General features: G+C 43.1%; 1 protein-coding gene, 2 non-coding genes and 1 pseudogene across 3 annotated transcripts; 3 read left to right on the top strand and 1 right to left on the bottom strand.

Annotated features, from left to right (window-relative positions):
* Positions 1–2,170: 2,170 nt before the first annotated feature.
* LOC132267725 (U4 spliceosomal RNA) lies at positions 2,171–2,326 on the top strand. Its single transcript, XR_009469069.1, has one exon. It is a non-coding gene; the product is annotated as a U4 spliceosomal RNA (small nuclear RNA).
* Positions 2,327–3,686: 1,360 nt separating this feature from the next.
* Positions 3,687–3,842, top strand: LOC132267736 (U4 spliceosomal RNA). The gene has a single exon (XR_009469079.1). It is a non-coding gene; the product is annotated as a U4 spliceosomal RNA (small nuclear RNA).
* A 2,162-nt stretch (positions 3,843–6,004) lies between these two features.
* On the top strand, positions 6,005–7,188 carry LOC132266531 (uncharacterized). The gene is made up of 2 exons (XM_059767423.1): positions 6,005–6,270; positions 6,373–7,188. Exons 1-2 carry the CDS (start codon positions 6,145–6,147, stop codon positions 7,186–7,188), a joined length of 942 nt encoding a protein of 313 aa, XP_059623406.1. The 5' UTR covers positions 6,005–6,144.
* Positions 7,189–14,057: 6,869 nt separating this feature from the next.
* Positions 14,058–15,493, bottom strand: LOC132316303 (GPI mannosyltransferase 1-like; annotated as a pseudogene).
* Positions 15,494–15,878: the final 385 nt, after the last annotated feature.

Below are 15,878 nucleotides of genomic sequence, written 5' to 3'. Positions count from 1 at the left end.
TTGGGCATGTGAGCACTGAATAGCAACCATCACAAATTATTTTCTGAAATGTTTTAGAAAATAAAAATTCAATTTTAAGTTTTCTGAAATGATTTAGGAAATTATATATATGTATATACTAGTATGTATATTTTGTTTTAGGAAATTATTTAGAAAATATAAAAATTCACTATATATATACTACATAGTGATTTTTTATTTAATGATTTATATATACATTAAATAACCCGTGCCTATATTGAATTTTTATTTTCTAAATCATTTCAGAAAACCTCTCTCGACTTGTAGTCTTTTCTAGTAAACTCTCTCGTCTAATTTTTTTTATCAAATAACCCCCTCGACTTGTAGCACTTTCCAATAAATCCTATTATCTAATTTTTTACCAAAGAACCCCCATCAACTATCTAAGGGGGTAAAAGTGTCGGTATTTGGACCAAAATGTCATTTTATTTAAATTGTAATTTTTTTGAACTTCAAAAATTCATATCTCACAAACCGTACGCCCAAATATTACAAATAATATATGCACGAAAAGCTTATAAAACAAGAATTCCAGAAATATAACTTTTTTTTGTAACAAAACTTCATAACCAAAGAGAAATAGACAATATAAAAATCTATTACAGCAATATTATTTTATTTATTTTTTATAAAATATTAAAGTTATTAGCAAGAAAATTTTTAGAATTATTCATTTTCATATGGAGCACAACATATAATAAAAGTTAAAAAATAAACCGAATATTCATTTTTATTTATTTTTTAAATGGTGAGTCTATAAAAGAATAAAAATACTTTAACACAAAATATGATATTTCATGAAATCGATCTCTGTTGGAGCTAAATTTTTTATATATTCGGCTCCATATGTAAATGAATAATTTTGAAAATTTTCTTGCAAATATATCGAATATTTTATTTTTTAAAAATAAAATAAGATTATTGGAGTTGATTTTTAAATTGCCTATTTCTCTCTGGTCATGAAGGTTTGATGTACAATTCTTATATTTCTGCAATCTTTATTTCATAAGCTTTCCGTGCATATATTATTTACAATTTTTAAATGTACAGTTTGTGATATATGAATTTTTGAAGTCTGTGAGAATTAAGATTTAAATAAAAGGGCATTTTTGTCCAAACATTAATTCTTTTCTCCACTTCAGATAGTTGAGGGGGTTCTTTGGTAAAAAAATTAGATAAGAGAGATTTATTGAAAAAAAGCTACAAGTCGAGGGGATTATGTGTTTAAAAAAATAGACAATAAGGGTTTACTGAAAAATACTACAAGTCGATGAGGTTTTTCTGTACTTTGCTCAATATTTTTTTTATCAATTTAATTATAGGTTTTCTTTAGATATCTCATTCAATTAGCACACCGTGTACTCATTCGATACTAAGGTGTTTGTTTGAAGAGCTTATTCAATTAAATGTGTTACGACCTCACTTAAGTAAAATTTAAAGTAATAGGACATATGAAAACTGAAATTTTTAAAAATATATCACAAAGATATTTATTTTTTAATTACCACTTCCCAAAAAAAAAAAGATGGGTGTTATTTGCTCATAAAGTAAATCTTAAGGGTTTTATAGTCTTAGTCCTTAAATATAAAAAGTAACATTAAATTAAATTCTTAGTTATTGGATTGAAACACAATCTCTTAATCAAACAAATGACGATATAAATTTATTTGCTCATAAGTCTATTTTTAGAGCACCGAATTAGGATCCTAAAATTGAAATTAGACAAAATTGAGAGATGATGGTAAAATACATTCCTAATCAAACACACGTTTTTTGGGGTCAGCTCGGCCCACTTGGATGTATTACAAAAGTAGCACTCCACACAGGAAAGTTGCTTCCTAGGACAAAGCCTTTGAAACAAGAATTGTCTAATTCATAATTTTTAGAGTTGAAAATCTTCAGCATATGTTTGAAATTTATAATTTCGGGCACAGTTTGGTATAGCTAAATTAAATAAAAGATTCTAATTTGATTAATGGAGAGAATTAAGAACCTATTGTAAACTTACCAAAAGGGTTGTGTAGAGTTGGTTTGGAATAAGGAATTAATTGAGAAAATTATAAAAGACATAGTCCCACATCGAAAAAGTGTAAGAAGTTGATGTAAAAATATGATTATAAAAGCAATACGTAGGCAACTCATAAAAAGTATCATTGCGCTTGGGGCAATGACGCAGCTCATGAGGTTCTAACCGAGGCGCGTCAATTGCTGGTTGAAAACTATTTCCCTTTTTATTGCTCTCTTTGGCCTGGGTTCTGCCCGGCCATCGAGAATTTTTGGAAGGGCTCCCTTTTTGGGTAGAGCCCTAAAATTCCGAGTTTCAAATTTTAGTTTCACACCCACAAACTTTTGATCTAATAACTTCTAGTGGCTAAATGCGTGAGGATCCCGAACCCACAAGAACCAACACTCATGGTTGGTCTTGTGTGTAGAATTGAGGTTGAATGAACCCTGGATTTGAATGAATATAAGCCAGACATCTATAATAAGAAGTATATATACTTAAAACGAAGTGAGAATTATACCTATAAAAATAGCACGATATGTGACAAGCTTGAGACAATGAAGCAGGTCGTGGCTCCCTAATTGGGCAAAACCCTTCCTTTTTCTTTCAATCCCTTGGCCTGGTTTCAGCCCCGGCCATCGAGAATTTTTGGAAGGGTTCCCTTCTTGTGTAATGCCCTAATATTCCAAGGAACAAACTTTAGTTCAAGCAAAAACACACACCCAATATATATTTTGTCCCCACTTCGAATGCTCAACTTCTGATCAAACAATTCCAGAGCCGGACACCAATAAATTCAGTCAGATTCCTCCTGCTATAAGTCAAGTGAACTTGAGAAAAAGCCATAAAACAAAGCTGAAGAAAGACTTGCTTGCCTTCGAATTCAAGCAGATAACCCTACAACAACCAATGAGTTTGTGCTCCCATCCATAATAAACCATAGGACAAGCCTTCCCATTTAAGCTTGATATGGCACCATGGCAGTACCAAAGGCAACAGGCAGAAGAACCACACAAAGTACTGCACTGCGACGACCTGCCAAAATAATAGGCCAATAAAACACTAAGATTCATCCGAGCTCGCTCCAGATTTTATTATTTAAAAGACAGTACAAGGCACTAGGTTAAATTCACAAACCTTATTAAATGCTACATATACTGCTGTCTGCACAAAGAAACAGAATGGCAAATCCTGAGCGAAGTGGACAGTTGTGTAGATAGATATGATAAAAATATATGGAAAAGTTGTATCTTGGATCTGTAGGCGTAAGATGGAATAGCAGTAGCCTTTTGGGTCAGCTTGGCCCACTTGGATGTATTACAAAAGTAGCACTCCTCACAGGAAAGTTGCTTCCTAGGACAAAACCTTTGAAACAAATAATAGTCTAGTTAATAATTTTTAGAGTTGAAAATCTTCAGCATATGTTTGAAATTTATAATTTTGGGCACAGTTTGGTATAGCTAAATTAAATAAAAGAATCTAATTTGATTAAAGGAGAGAATTAAGAACATATTGTAAACTTACCAAAAGGGTTGTGCAGAGTTGGTTTGGAATTAGGAATTAATTGAGAAAATTATAAAAGTCCCACATCGAAAAAGTGTAAGAAGTTGATGAAAAGTTTATAATTATAAAAACAATATGTAGACAACTCAAAAAAGGTATCATTGCGCTTGGGGCAATGACGCGGCTTATGAGGTTTTAACTGAGGCGCGTCAATTGCTGGTTGAAAACTATTTCCCTTTTTATTGCTCTCTTTGGCTTGGGTTCCGCCCGACCATCGAGAATTTTTGGAAGGGCTCCCTTCTTGGGTAGAGCCCTACAATTCTGAGTTCCAAATTTTAGTTTCAAACCCACAAACTTCTATCTAACTTCTTGTGGCAAACAAACTACTAATCTAACTTCTTGTGGCAAAATGTTCCCGAAACCACAAGAACAAACATTCATGGTATCAACTATATGTAGAATTGGTCTTCTGTGTAGAATTGAGGATGAACCCTGGATTTGATTGAATAAGCTATCACCTACTTAAACAAGAGAGAATTATACTAAGATAGATAGCACTTAAACTACTAAGTCCCACATTGGAAAAGTGTAAAGTTATACCTATAAAAATAGCACAAGGGCAAAACCCTTCCTTTTTCTTTCGCTCCCTTGGCCTGCTTTCGGCCCGGCCATCGAGAATTTTTGAAAGGGTTCGCTTCTTGGGTGAAGATGCAAGAAATTCCTTCTCCTCTTTCTCTCTCTAGAATTCTTACACCTCAACCCAAAAAGATCCCTCTCCTTTCCATTCCATTCCATGTCCTATTTATAGATATTTACAAGATATTTACAAGATATTTACAAGATATTTACTGATTGCTGGATCTGGGCCTATTCCTCCATAAGCCCTGGTCACCTTTGATGGGCTTACTCCCGTTCGGCCCATATGGCAGTGTCTTTATATGGGCCGACCCAGCTGTACGAACTGAATGTTGTGTTTGCGAGTCGGATCCGGCCCATGTCGTCCGGGGCCTCCTCAACTGCCCCCATAATTGCCCCTTATTTAATAAGGGGTAATTATTGATGGCGTCTCATCATGATGTTGACGGCTCGAGATAACCACGTGGGGGAGCGGACGGCCAGGTCCAGAATCAATGTTCCAGGGCTCGAGGAATTTCTCGCCTTCCCGACGCTTCGGCCCTCGGGCCCCCTCGCCTTTATAATGCTCTAGAATTCCACTTCACTTCCCTTTACCGTCTCCATCATCAGCCAAGTCTCTCTCTTTCTAGAACAGTGCTAAGCTTTTTCTGGTGAAATCCTTCAAGAGTCATTCTTCCAGCGATCTTGCAGTCCTCCGAGGTTAGTTTCGTTCTTTTTACTTTCGGCAGGCTTCCATTTACCCCCTTTTAGATTCTTCTAGCACTTCCACCATGGTTGTAGATCTGGATGTTCTTCGTATGAGACTTAGACTTCCTGACAACATCGAAGTTAGGGTTTGCCCCCAGGATGTTAACATTATGACCGGCGCCGGCCTCCTGCCCGGCGAAGTCTTATTCACGAACCTTCAATTGAATGTTGTTAGGTTCCCTCTGCACCCTTTCTTTAGTTATGTCTTCAATAGATTGGGGATATCCCCTCTGCAGGTCAACCCCAACTTCTTTAGAATCATATTTGTTATGCTCTTGTTGATGCGTGACAGAAATCTGGACCTCGACCTCATAGACCTCCTTCTGTGCTATAAGGTCAGTAAGATCCGTACTAACGAACCCTTCTACCACCTCTACCCGTTCGAGAAGATGTCCATATGTACGGACACAATAAAATCTGAGAAGGGTTAGAGGGATAGCATAGTGGGCATTAGTGGGGCTTGGTCTTCGCCGGCTGCAGAGGATTACCCAATCCCGAGCGCCTTTGGTGTCTGTTCTGTCTCCTTCTATAAGAAATTCAAATCTCATAAACATGACTGCCCCTGCGAAACATGCGTTCCTCGTTTTTGCACTTTCTTATGCCGTTCCTTGGGAATACCTTGTGATGACTTGAGCTATAGTGTTTGCAGGGATAGGAGTAACTACTTGAAGAAATACGTTCTGAACGATATTCCTTCCTGCTCAGATCTCCTCACTTCAGACAACCTCTTAGCGCTCTCATCACTCGGCTACAACATGAGCAGACTTCAGATTCCTTCTTTTGGCAGGAAGAAAAATACTCCCCCAGCCACTCCTGCTGCTGGGGCGACCTCCTCTCCAGCGTCAGCTTCTTCTTCAGCCACCATATCTGACACTGTCCCGAGCGCAGTGGCTATTAACCCTGTTGCCAGCGCCCCTGCTGCCAACCAGAACGCGTCCCCCCCAGCTACCATAGCTCCTGCTGCTGCGGGGGGCGGTCGGGACAAAGAACGAGGCAAAAGGCCTCATCCTGATAGTGAAGTCGATCCTGAGGAGGAGCCTCTTATTAGAAGGACCCGGGTCTCCGGGCTGGGTGCTCTCTTGCACCGAGCGGTCAGAGCTCCTGCTCCCTCTGGGCCTGCTGCAGCTGGTGGCTCTGCTTCTGCTTCAGGCCCCTCTTCTATCCCCACCTTACCGCCATGGGCCCCTCGGTACACCCGAACGGATGGGACGTTCGTGAAACCGAACGAGACCATGCTGAAGGATGGCCAGACCGCTATGGCCTACTACAGGAGCATGTGGACTCCGAAGGACCTTGAGGCGGCAAAGGGCCTTTCCCAGAAGGATGTGTTCAGCCGCTTTCCCCAATCTGCTATGGAGGTGACTTTTATTTTCTAACTCATGCATTCTCTCATATTATTTGGTCTTGCCTTCGCCCGTCCTGACTATTGGCTTAACCGTTTTTAATGTGCACCTATGCAGACATTGTTCGGAATGATGGCCATGCAGAAGCAGGTGGAGATGGGGAACGCCAGGGCCCGTAAGTTTTCTGACAGCCTGGAGGTGGCTAATAAAGAAAACGACCTCCTCGCCATGAAGAATACCGAGGTACTGGCTCGGCTTGACAAAACCGAGCAAGAGAGAGATGTCCTGAAGAAGGAGAATGATTCCCTTCAGGATGAGAAGGACGCCCTCCAGCTTGAGAAGAGCGTCTGGCAGACCGAGCGGGAATCAATTAGAGAAGAGAAGGCAGAACTCCAGCGCCTTCTAGCTGATGAACAGTCTGCTCGGATGGCTTTTGAAAAAAGAGCTCTGGACGAGCGTACCGCTCTGATCGACGCGATCAGCAGAGTGGGTGGTGGGATGCTGGCCCTTCACGCTCGGTTCTCAAGGGTCGGTGCTCTTAGGTATGCTCAAGGATTCCGGGAAGGTTTCGCCGACCGGGTTCCGGATGAGGGACAGACCAGCTCCACTCCGGATGAGGTAGACAAGGATCTGGGGATCGAACCTCTGGGGGTCTATGTCGACCCAGAACCCACCGAAGCGGAGCGTATATTTGATGAGTGCCAGGACATTGCTTCCTCCAGGATCATCACAGCTCCTCCTACCGCTCTGCCACTGACCGCTCCTCAATCGTCAACCGTGGTTCCTTCCATAGCCACTGCTGACGCTGAACCCCAGCCGAACGATTCAGTCATTCACCTTGATTCCCCACCTCATGAAGGTGAGACGGCTGATGGGGCCGAGGAGGCGAGTCGGCACGACCAGGATGCTGTTGGTACTGAGGCGTCTAGCTAGGGCTCCTTTGAATTATTCCATTCCATATCTTTTTGTAATGATGGACATCTTTCTTTTGTAAACTCAATGCTCAATATTAATGAAACGACAGAACTCTTTTTCCCTATGTGTTGTGCTCTATTCAACTTATCTTCAATACATACATATCTCTTCTCTCTTTTTCTTTTATATTAGCTTTGCCGTGTGTTTGTTTATGGCAAGTGCCTGGCGCTCGGCTAGGATGCCACTTGCCACTTGCCTTTAAGTTTCTAGCAAGTGTCTGGCGTTCGGCTTATAGTGCCAGCTGCCACTTATCTTGCTTAAGTGCCTGGCGCTCGGCTAGGATGCCACTTGCCACTTGGCTTTAAGTTTTTAGCAAGTGTCTGGCGTTCGGCTTATAGTGCCAGCTGCCACTTATCTTGCTTAAGTGCCTGGCGCTCGGCTAGAATGCCACTTGCCACTTGGCTTTAAGTTTTTAGCAAGTGTCTGGCGTTCGGCTTATAGTGCCAGCTGCCACTTATCTTGCTTAAGTGCCTGGCGCTCGGCTAGAATGCCACTTGCCACTTGGCTTTAAGTTTTAAGCAAGTGTCTGGCGTTCGGCTTATAGTGCCAGCTGCCACTTATCTTGCTTAAGTGCCTGGCGCTCGGCTAGAATGCCACTTGCCACTTGGCTTTAAATTTTTATAGTAGACCGTTGGAAAAGAAAATTCTTTTTTTGTAAATTTCAGTAATCTTGCTCATTCATATGTATTTGATTGACAACAAACAACATCCAATTGAAACCGGAACTTAGCTTTTATTGGTAGTACCTCTTCAGAGACGTGGCGTTCCAGGGCTTGCTGACCAACCTTCCCGCCATGGTTTCCAACGTATATGCCCCCTTGCCAATGACTTCTGCAATTCTGTATGGGCCTTCCCAGGGTGGCATCATTTTTTTGACCATCCCCACCTTTCTTTTCAGAACCAGATCGCCAGGGGCAAAATCCCTGTGTTTTACTCTCTTGTTGTGACTATTCGCCAGCACTTGCTGATACGACGCTAGCCTTATAGCCGCTGCGTCCCTCCTTTCGTCTATCATATCGAGGTTCAATCTTAACATCTTGTCGTTCTGATCTCGACTCCATGCTAAGCTTCTGATAGTGGGGACTAAATGCTCAACCGGTATAACTGCCTTGGTGCCATACGCCATTGCGAACGGGCTCTCCCCAGTCGGCCGCCTTGGGGTGGTTCTGTAAGCCCATAGAACGTTCGGGAGTTCATCCAACCACTTCCCCTTATGATCTTCCAGCTTCTTCTTAATGCAGGCGAAAATGGTTCTGTTTGTGATTTCTGCTTGTCCGTTGGCCTGAGGATGACTTACTGCAGCCAACTTCTGGTTGATTCCATACTCCTCCAGCAGCTTTCTTACTTGCCTGCTGTCGAGGTTTGTGCCATTGTCCATGACTATTGATCTGGGAACACCGAAACGGCAGATAATATTGTTCCAAATAAATCGTCTCACATGAGTCTGAGTCACGCTAGGATACGGTTCTGCCTCCACCCATTTAGTGAAATAATCCGTGGCCAGTAACACATACTTGTTCTGAGCTCTTGCAGTTGGCAGAGGACCGACCACATCCATCCCCCATTGCGCGAAAGGCCATGGCGAGGCCATTACGTGCAATTCCTCAGGTGGTTGGTGGATCAATGGTCCATATCGTTGGCATTTATCGCACCTTCGAGAGAACTCCTCCGCATCTCTTGACATGTTTGGCCAGAAATACCCTTGTGTCATTGCTTTATGCGCTAACGATCGCCCCCCAGAATGATTGCCACACACACCCTCATGAATAGCTCGCAATACTTGCTGCGACTCCGCGGGGGTGACACATTTCAAGTATGGGCCCGAGTAGGACCTTCTGTACAGCTGGTTCCGCACGATGGCGTACTTGGCAGCATTCTTTTTGAGTCTCCTAGCTTCATCCCTTTGCATAGGCAAAATGCCATCTCGAATATAGGTAATGATGGGGTCAATCCAACTCGGTTCATACGGTATGACGTTGACTTGCCAAGGGTCAGAGTCCAACGGTTCTTCGAAAATAGATGGCTGGGTCACTATTCCTACTGGAAACACCCTCGCCAATGTTTCACCGCAACTCGAAGCACTGCATGCTAAACGGTCTGCATCTGCATTCTGTTCCCTCGGGAGCTGTATGAATTCGATCTTTGCAAAGTCCTTGGCTCTATGCAGAACGGCAGAACGATATGCCCCCATCGTGTCATCCTTGGTCGCGTACTCACCATTTACCTGTCGAACAATCAGCTGCGAGTCACTATACACTGTCAAACTTTTGATCTGTAGCTCTCTGGCCAACTTTAATCCATTTAGCAACGCCTCGTATTCCACTTCATTATTGGTGGCTCGGAACTCAAGTCTGAGTGCTTGGCTCAAGGATGTACCCTCTGGGGTTTGCAGTTTGATCCCAATCCCAGCCCCCATCTGGTTAGAGGAGCCATCCACAAAAAGTTTCCAAGAGCCGCATCTAAGGTCCTCTTCCGTATCTTCGGTGTCACATTCTAGTAGGAAATCGGCTACCGCTTGCCCCTTAACAGCTGTTCTCGGCTCATACGTTATGTCAAATGAACTCAACTCTATGGCCCATTTTGTCATTCTGCCTGAGAGCTCTGGCTTGTGCATAAGCGTTCTGATTGGGAAAGTTGTTAGAACAGCTATGGGGTGGGATTCGAAATAATGCCTCAACTTTCTTTTTGCATTTACAAGGGCAAGTACCACCCGTTCGGCCTTTGAGTATCTTTTTTCTGCCTCCGTCAGTGTTTTGCTTACATAAAATACCGGGTATTGCACCCCTTCCTTGCAACGAATCAGAACGGCACTCGTCGCGACACCAGATACTCCAAGATATAGAAATAACTTTTCTTCCGGTTCTGGGGCTGACAGGACTGGTGGATTCTGCATATATTCCTTCAAATGAGTCAATGCTTGTCGTTGCTCATCCCCCCAGACCTGCCTTCCATGGTTCCGAATCGTGTCAAAGAATGGTTTGCAGTGATCTGACAATTTTGAAATAAATCGACTTAATGCAGCTACTCGTCCTGTGAGGGCTTGCACCTCTCTGATCGTCTTTGGCTCGGCATTCTTAATCAAAGCCTCTGCTTGAGCGGGGCTAACTTCGATGCCCCTGCAGTTGACCACGTGTCCCAGAAACTGTCCGGAACTCACACCGAACGAGCACTTGGTCGGATTGAGCCTCATCCCATATCGCTTTAGTACATCAAATACATCTTGCAGATGCTTCAGATGATCATCCTTTTTCCTACTCTTTACCACCATATCATCAATATAGGCTTCCACAATCTTTCCCATTTGATTCTTAAAAACTTTGCTAACAAGTCTTTGATAAGTTGCTCCCGCATTCTTTAGCCCGAAAGGCATAACTTTGTAGCAGTATGTTCCTCGCTCGGTGACAAAAGAAGTTTTTTCTTCATCTGCGGGGTCCATAGGAATCTGATTATAACCTGAATATGCATCCAGAAAGGTTAAACGCTCATACCCAGTGGTGGCATCCACCATTTGATCAATCTTAGGCAATGGGAAGCTGTCCTTCGGACAGGCTTTGTTCAAATTGGTGAAATCAATGCATACTCGCCATTTCCCATTCTTCTTCTGCACAACAACGACGTTGGACAACCACTCAGGGTAGTGCACCTCTCTGATAAATCCCGCATCAAGCAGCCTATCGACTTCTTCCGCTATGATCTGATTACGTTCTGGAGCAAATCTTCGCTGCTTCTGTTTCACTGGTTTGAAATTGGGATTGACATTCAGGGAGTGACAGGATACGGAGGGACTAATTCCAGGCATGTCTAGGTGACTCCATGCAAATACGTCAGCATTGTGGGACAAGAAATCCACTAGCTCTTGCTGCTCTTCTCTGGTCAGTCTTATACCTATTCTGGTAGTTCGTTCTGGCCTGGACTGATCGACCTGCACATCCAGAAGGGGCTCCTCGGTCAAGTCGACTGACTCCTCCACCCTATTCTGCTCGAGCGGAGGTTCTTGTAATTGCTATCTGGGGCTTGCCGAACGGACGGGCGCCTTTCCTTTCCCAGCATGCTTTAGTGTGATGGAATAACACTCTTTGGCTGCGACCTGATCCCCCCGAATGTCTATCACGTTATCTCCATCGGGCCCGAGGCACCTCATGACCTGATGCAGAGTTGAGGGTACACCACGGACTCTGTGAATCCATCCTCTTCCCATCAGGAGATTATACGAGGGGTGAATTTCCACAACCACAAAAGTTTCCATAAGAGCTCGTTCTGCAGCTTGAACTTCCACTTCCACCATCCCGACGGGTTCCACCCTCTTCCCATCGAACCCTAACAAGGGATTTCCGGTGGGCTTGAGCCTCTCTGGTTTAATGTCGAGCCTGTCAAATGTGTCCCTCGGCATGACATTCGCACTGCTCCCAGGATCGATCAGAACTCTGCGCACCAAGCAATCTGCCACTGTCAAACTGACTACCAACGGGTCGTCATGAGGCAGTTGAACACGCTGCAGGTCTGTCCAGTCGAACTTTATCTGCATCGACGGGCTCTGCTGGTGTTGAGTAGTCACATTGCCGACCCTTTTCTTCATCTGCGCCTGCCGCAGGCGCACCCGGAGCAGCTCATCTGACTCTTCACTAGGCTCGGGTCGACCATGGATAGCATTGATTATACGAACTGGTTGTGAATTGTGGGAGCTTTGTTTATGACTCCTTTTTATTTGTTCCACCGGTCGATTCTGCTCCATCGCCGAACCTTGAACATAACTCACGAACTCCCCTCTAGCTATCAACATCTCCACTTGCCTCCTCAGGTTCCTGCATTCGTTAGTCTGATGACCGAAATCAGAATGAAAAGCACAATGTTTAGTTTGATCCCTCTGTTCGAGGGGTTGCCTAATTGGCAGTGGTGGATGAAACTTGTCTTTGTTCTCCTGATACAGCCTCGCCAGAGTGACCTTCAGCGGAGTAATCAACTCTTCCTCCCTGGACCTTTTTTCTGCCTTCCGAGAGGTCTGACGTTGCGGCTGAGCCTGCTTCTGCCTGATCTTTGCCTTGGACTTTTCCTCGGTCGACACAAGCGACGTTGTCCGAGCATTAGCTGCCTCCTCTTCTTCTAGGCGCACAAAGCCATCGGCTCTCTCATTGAGTTCATCCATAGTAGTCGGCGTGTTCACTACCAGACTGGTGTGAAACGGAGTTCCGCGTGTCATGGCTAACTTGAAGGCTTGAACTGCCGTAGAAGGGTGGCATTCGATCACCATACTCTTAGTGAGATTAAACCTGGTAAGAAAGGCCTGGAGACGTTCATCCTTGTGCTGCCTCATCGTGAATAGGCTCGAGATGTCCTTCGGCGGGCGTTTGTTCCCATAGTACTGGCTTATGAACCGATCGCACAGGTCTCTGAAACTACCAATGGAGCTCCTAGGTAAGTTTTTGAACCAGCTGAGCGCCGGTCCGGCCAGGCTTGTAGGGAAACATTTGCACATTAAAGAGTCGTTTTCCGTATTCAGGGCCATTTTCAACTGGATATGATACACATGATCGATCGGATCGGTCGTTCCGTCGAACAGAATAAAGACTGGCATAGCAAACTTCCTTGGATGCGGGGCATTCAAGATCTCGTCGGTGAATGGTGAATCCACCGTCCGAGCTGCGGATCGGAGAGCTTCATTCTCTCTCTGGAGTCCAGCGGTAGCTCTGTGAGTTACGGTTCTGCCCTCCGAACCGTGATGAGTGATAGTAACCATGGAGGGCCGGTAAGACGGATCGAACGACCGTTCCTCTATGAACTCTCTTTGCCAAGGCGACGCTATTCGACGGCGATCAGCCTCCATCACTTCCTCTCGGTCGAACCTTTCCCTCTGCGGATCAACGTGAGTCGATCCTTCGTGATCTTCAACTCGACGAACATTTGGCGGCAAATTGTCCATCATCCTTTCATCACGGTGGTGAGCTGACTGATTGTTCTCGTCCTGTTCGCCTTGATGCGCGATATTAGATTGAACACCTCCTTCTCCAACTGGAAGTGGATGCGAAACCGCAGGTATTTGCCGATGTTGCAGTCCAGCTTTCAATTCTGCATTCTCTTTTTTGAGAGCTTCAATCAAGTTCATCAACTCCTCAAGCTTTGTTTGCTGGACAGCCTCCATCAGATTGGAGCTTTCACCTATCATTATTCCCGAACGGAGTAAAGGCATTAATCTCAAGTTCGCGAGTAGATCCGAGCTTCGTGAGTAGGAATTTTTAGATCTGGCTTCTAATTCTCCGAATTATGCTCACTGTTTACGAGATCTGAATTGTCTGAACTCTAAATCCGTCAGATCCTGCCACAATCGAACAACTCGTTGTTGCGTAGATCTGAAGTCACTCCTACCAAAGCTTCAAGAATTGTAATTCCTCCAGAGTAGGTCACAATCGCTCAGATCTGGATTCAAATCCCAAAGATCGAGTCTCGATCAACCGAATTGGTTTGAATCCATTCCATATTCCTCATTGATCAACCAAACTTCCATGTGATTCCCACAGACGGCGCCAATTGAAGATGCAAGAAATTCCTTCTCCTCTTTCTCTCTCTAGAATTCTTACACCTCAACCCAAAAAGATCCCTCTCCTTTCCATTCCATGTCCTATTTATAGATATTTACAAGATATTTACAAGATATTTACAAGATATTTACTGATTGCTGGATCTGGGCCTATTCCTCCATAAGCCCTGGTCACCTTTGATGGGCTTACTCCCGTTCGGCCCATATGGCAGTGTCTTTATATGGGCCGACCCAGCTGTACGAACTGAATGTTGTGTTTGCGAGTCGGATCCGGCCCATGTCGTCCGGGGCCTCCTCATTGGGTAATGCCCGAAAATTCCAAGAAACAAACTTTGGTTAACTCAAGCAAAACACACCCAATATATATTTTGTCCCCACTTCGAATGCTCAACTTCTGATCAAACAATTCCCGGAGCCAAACACCAATAAATTCAGTCAGATTCCTCCTACTATAAGTCAAGTGAACTCGAGAAAAAGCCATAAAACAAAGCTGACGAAAGACTTGCTTGCCTTTGAATTCTAGCAGATAACCCTACATCAATCAATGAGTCTATGCTCCCATACATAATAAAACATAGGACAAGCCTTCCCATTTAAGCTTGATATGATGGCACCATGGCAGTACTAAAGGCAACAGGCAGAGAAGAACCACACAAAGTACTGCGCTGTAAAATTAGAAGGCAACCACTAAGATTCATTCGAGCTTGCTCCAGATTTCATTATTCAAAAGAGATTTCAATTACAAGGCACCAAGTTAAATTCACAAACCTTATTAAATGCTACTGTCACCACAAAGAAACAGAATGGCAAATCCTGAGTGAAGCGGAAAATGAGAACTAGCTAAACAATAATTTGAGGCAGAAAAGAGATGAGTTTCTCTAAGATTGAAAACTCAAGGTCGTAGTTTAGATAGATGTGATAAAAATATATGGAAAAGTTGTGCCTTGGATCTGTACGCATAAGATGGAATAGCAGGGCCTCATGCAAGAACTCCCAACCATATAGAAAGAAAAAAAACCCCAGAGATCAGTCCGAACATAATTCTGAATAGATTGGAACTGGCAAGGATCAAGAACTAAGATGATAGGAAGTGCATAGATCATAGGGTAGATTCTCAAATGGACAACATGCCCATACTAATGCAGCTTCTAAATTATTACCTGTAAACCAGAAAATACGACACAAAGAAAGTCACGAATTATAATTATGTATTTATATTGACACAGAATGAAATATGTATTTGGTGCTTTAACCAGACAATGTTTAAAACTTGTACCTTGCTAAACCTTACTTTCCATGTCTCAGTATCACAAATGAGAGTCACTAAATGATAACAAACACCATTGAACAAAATAGAGCTTACACTCCATCCATGTCATAATGGAGAGAAGCCTAGTATTCTTAACTGAACCTTAAATACTTCCATATTCCAAGTGCACTGAGAGCATGTGTACAGCAGTACTTCACAATTTTACTACTTTAAACGAACCTATCAAACAAAGTTAACAAATCATGCAAAGAAAACATTTTTTGCATTTCTTCAAATAAACACAATCAATCCATACCATGAAATACCATACCTGAAGCAGAAAACAGAAAATTCCCCCAGGAGCGATGGATTATTAAATTTGGCATCAGAAGAAATGCAATCAATGGCGAGTACCGATATGTAGAAAGTTCATATGGGGTCTTTCCAGAGGCCGTCAAAGAAGCAGTACTAGAAAGCACCATAAAGAATTAAAAAGTGTCGAAGAATCGCAGAGAAAAGAAGTAGGGAACGAAATTTCATTGATGCCATTGTTGCAAGAAAATAAAAAAACCCATACGGTGAATTCTCTTTGCATCTTTAATATCATGCTGGTTCAGAGGAATGAGAAGTTGTTCCATATTAACTTCATATAGATAACAATGCTAAAATCACTTCTCAATCATTCAACAGAATTTGCTTTGAGCCCTTCACCCATCCATTATGATAGCTCAATATTTGATTCCAAACCAAAAGGGACAGATAACAAGTCAAACACACGATATCGTGTCATTGGAAAACAATGATACGGATGCATTCCCTTGATATATATAAACTATTAAAAGCACATCACGCCAAAGTTTGATGAAG

This window comes from Cornus florida, unplaced genomic scaffold, assembly GCF_030987335.1.
Source record: "Cornus florida cultivar Cherokee Brave unplaced genomic scaffold, ASM3098733v1 CherokeeBrave_3.0.0_Hap2_Chr07, whole genome shotgun sequence".
Taxonomy (NCBI): Eukaryota; Viridiplantae; Streptophyta; class Magnoliopsida; order Cornales; family Cornaceae; genus Cornus; species Cornus florida.
The sequence above is the reverse complement of the archived record's forward strand: the minus strand, read 5'-3'. Positions and strand labels throughout refer to the sequence as shown.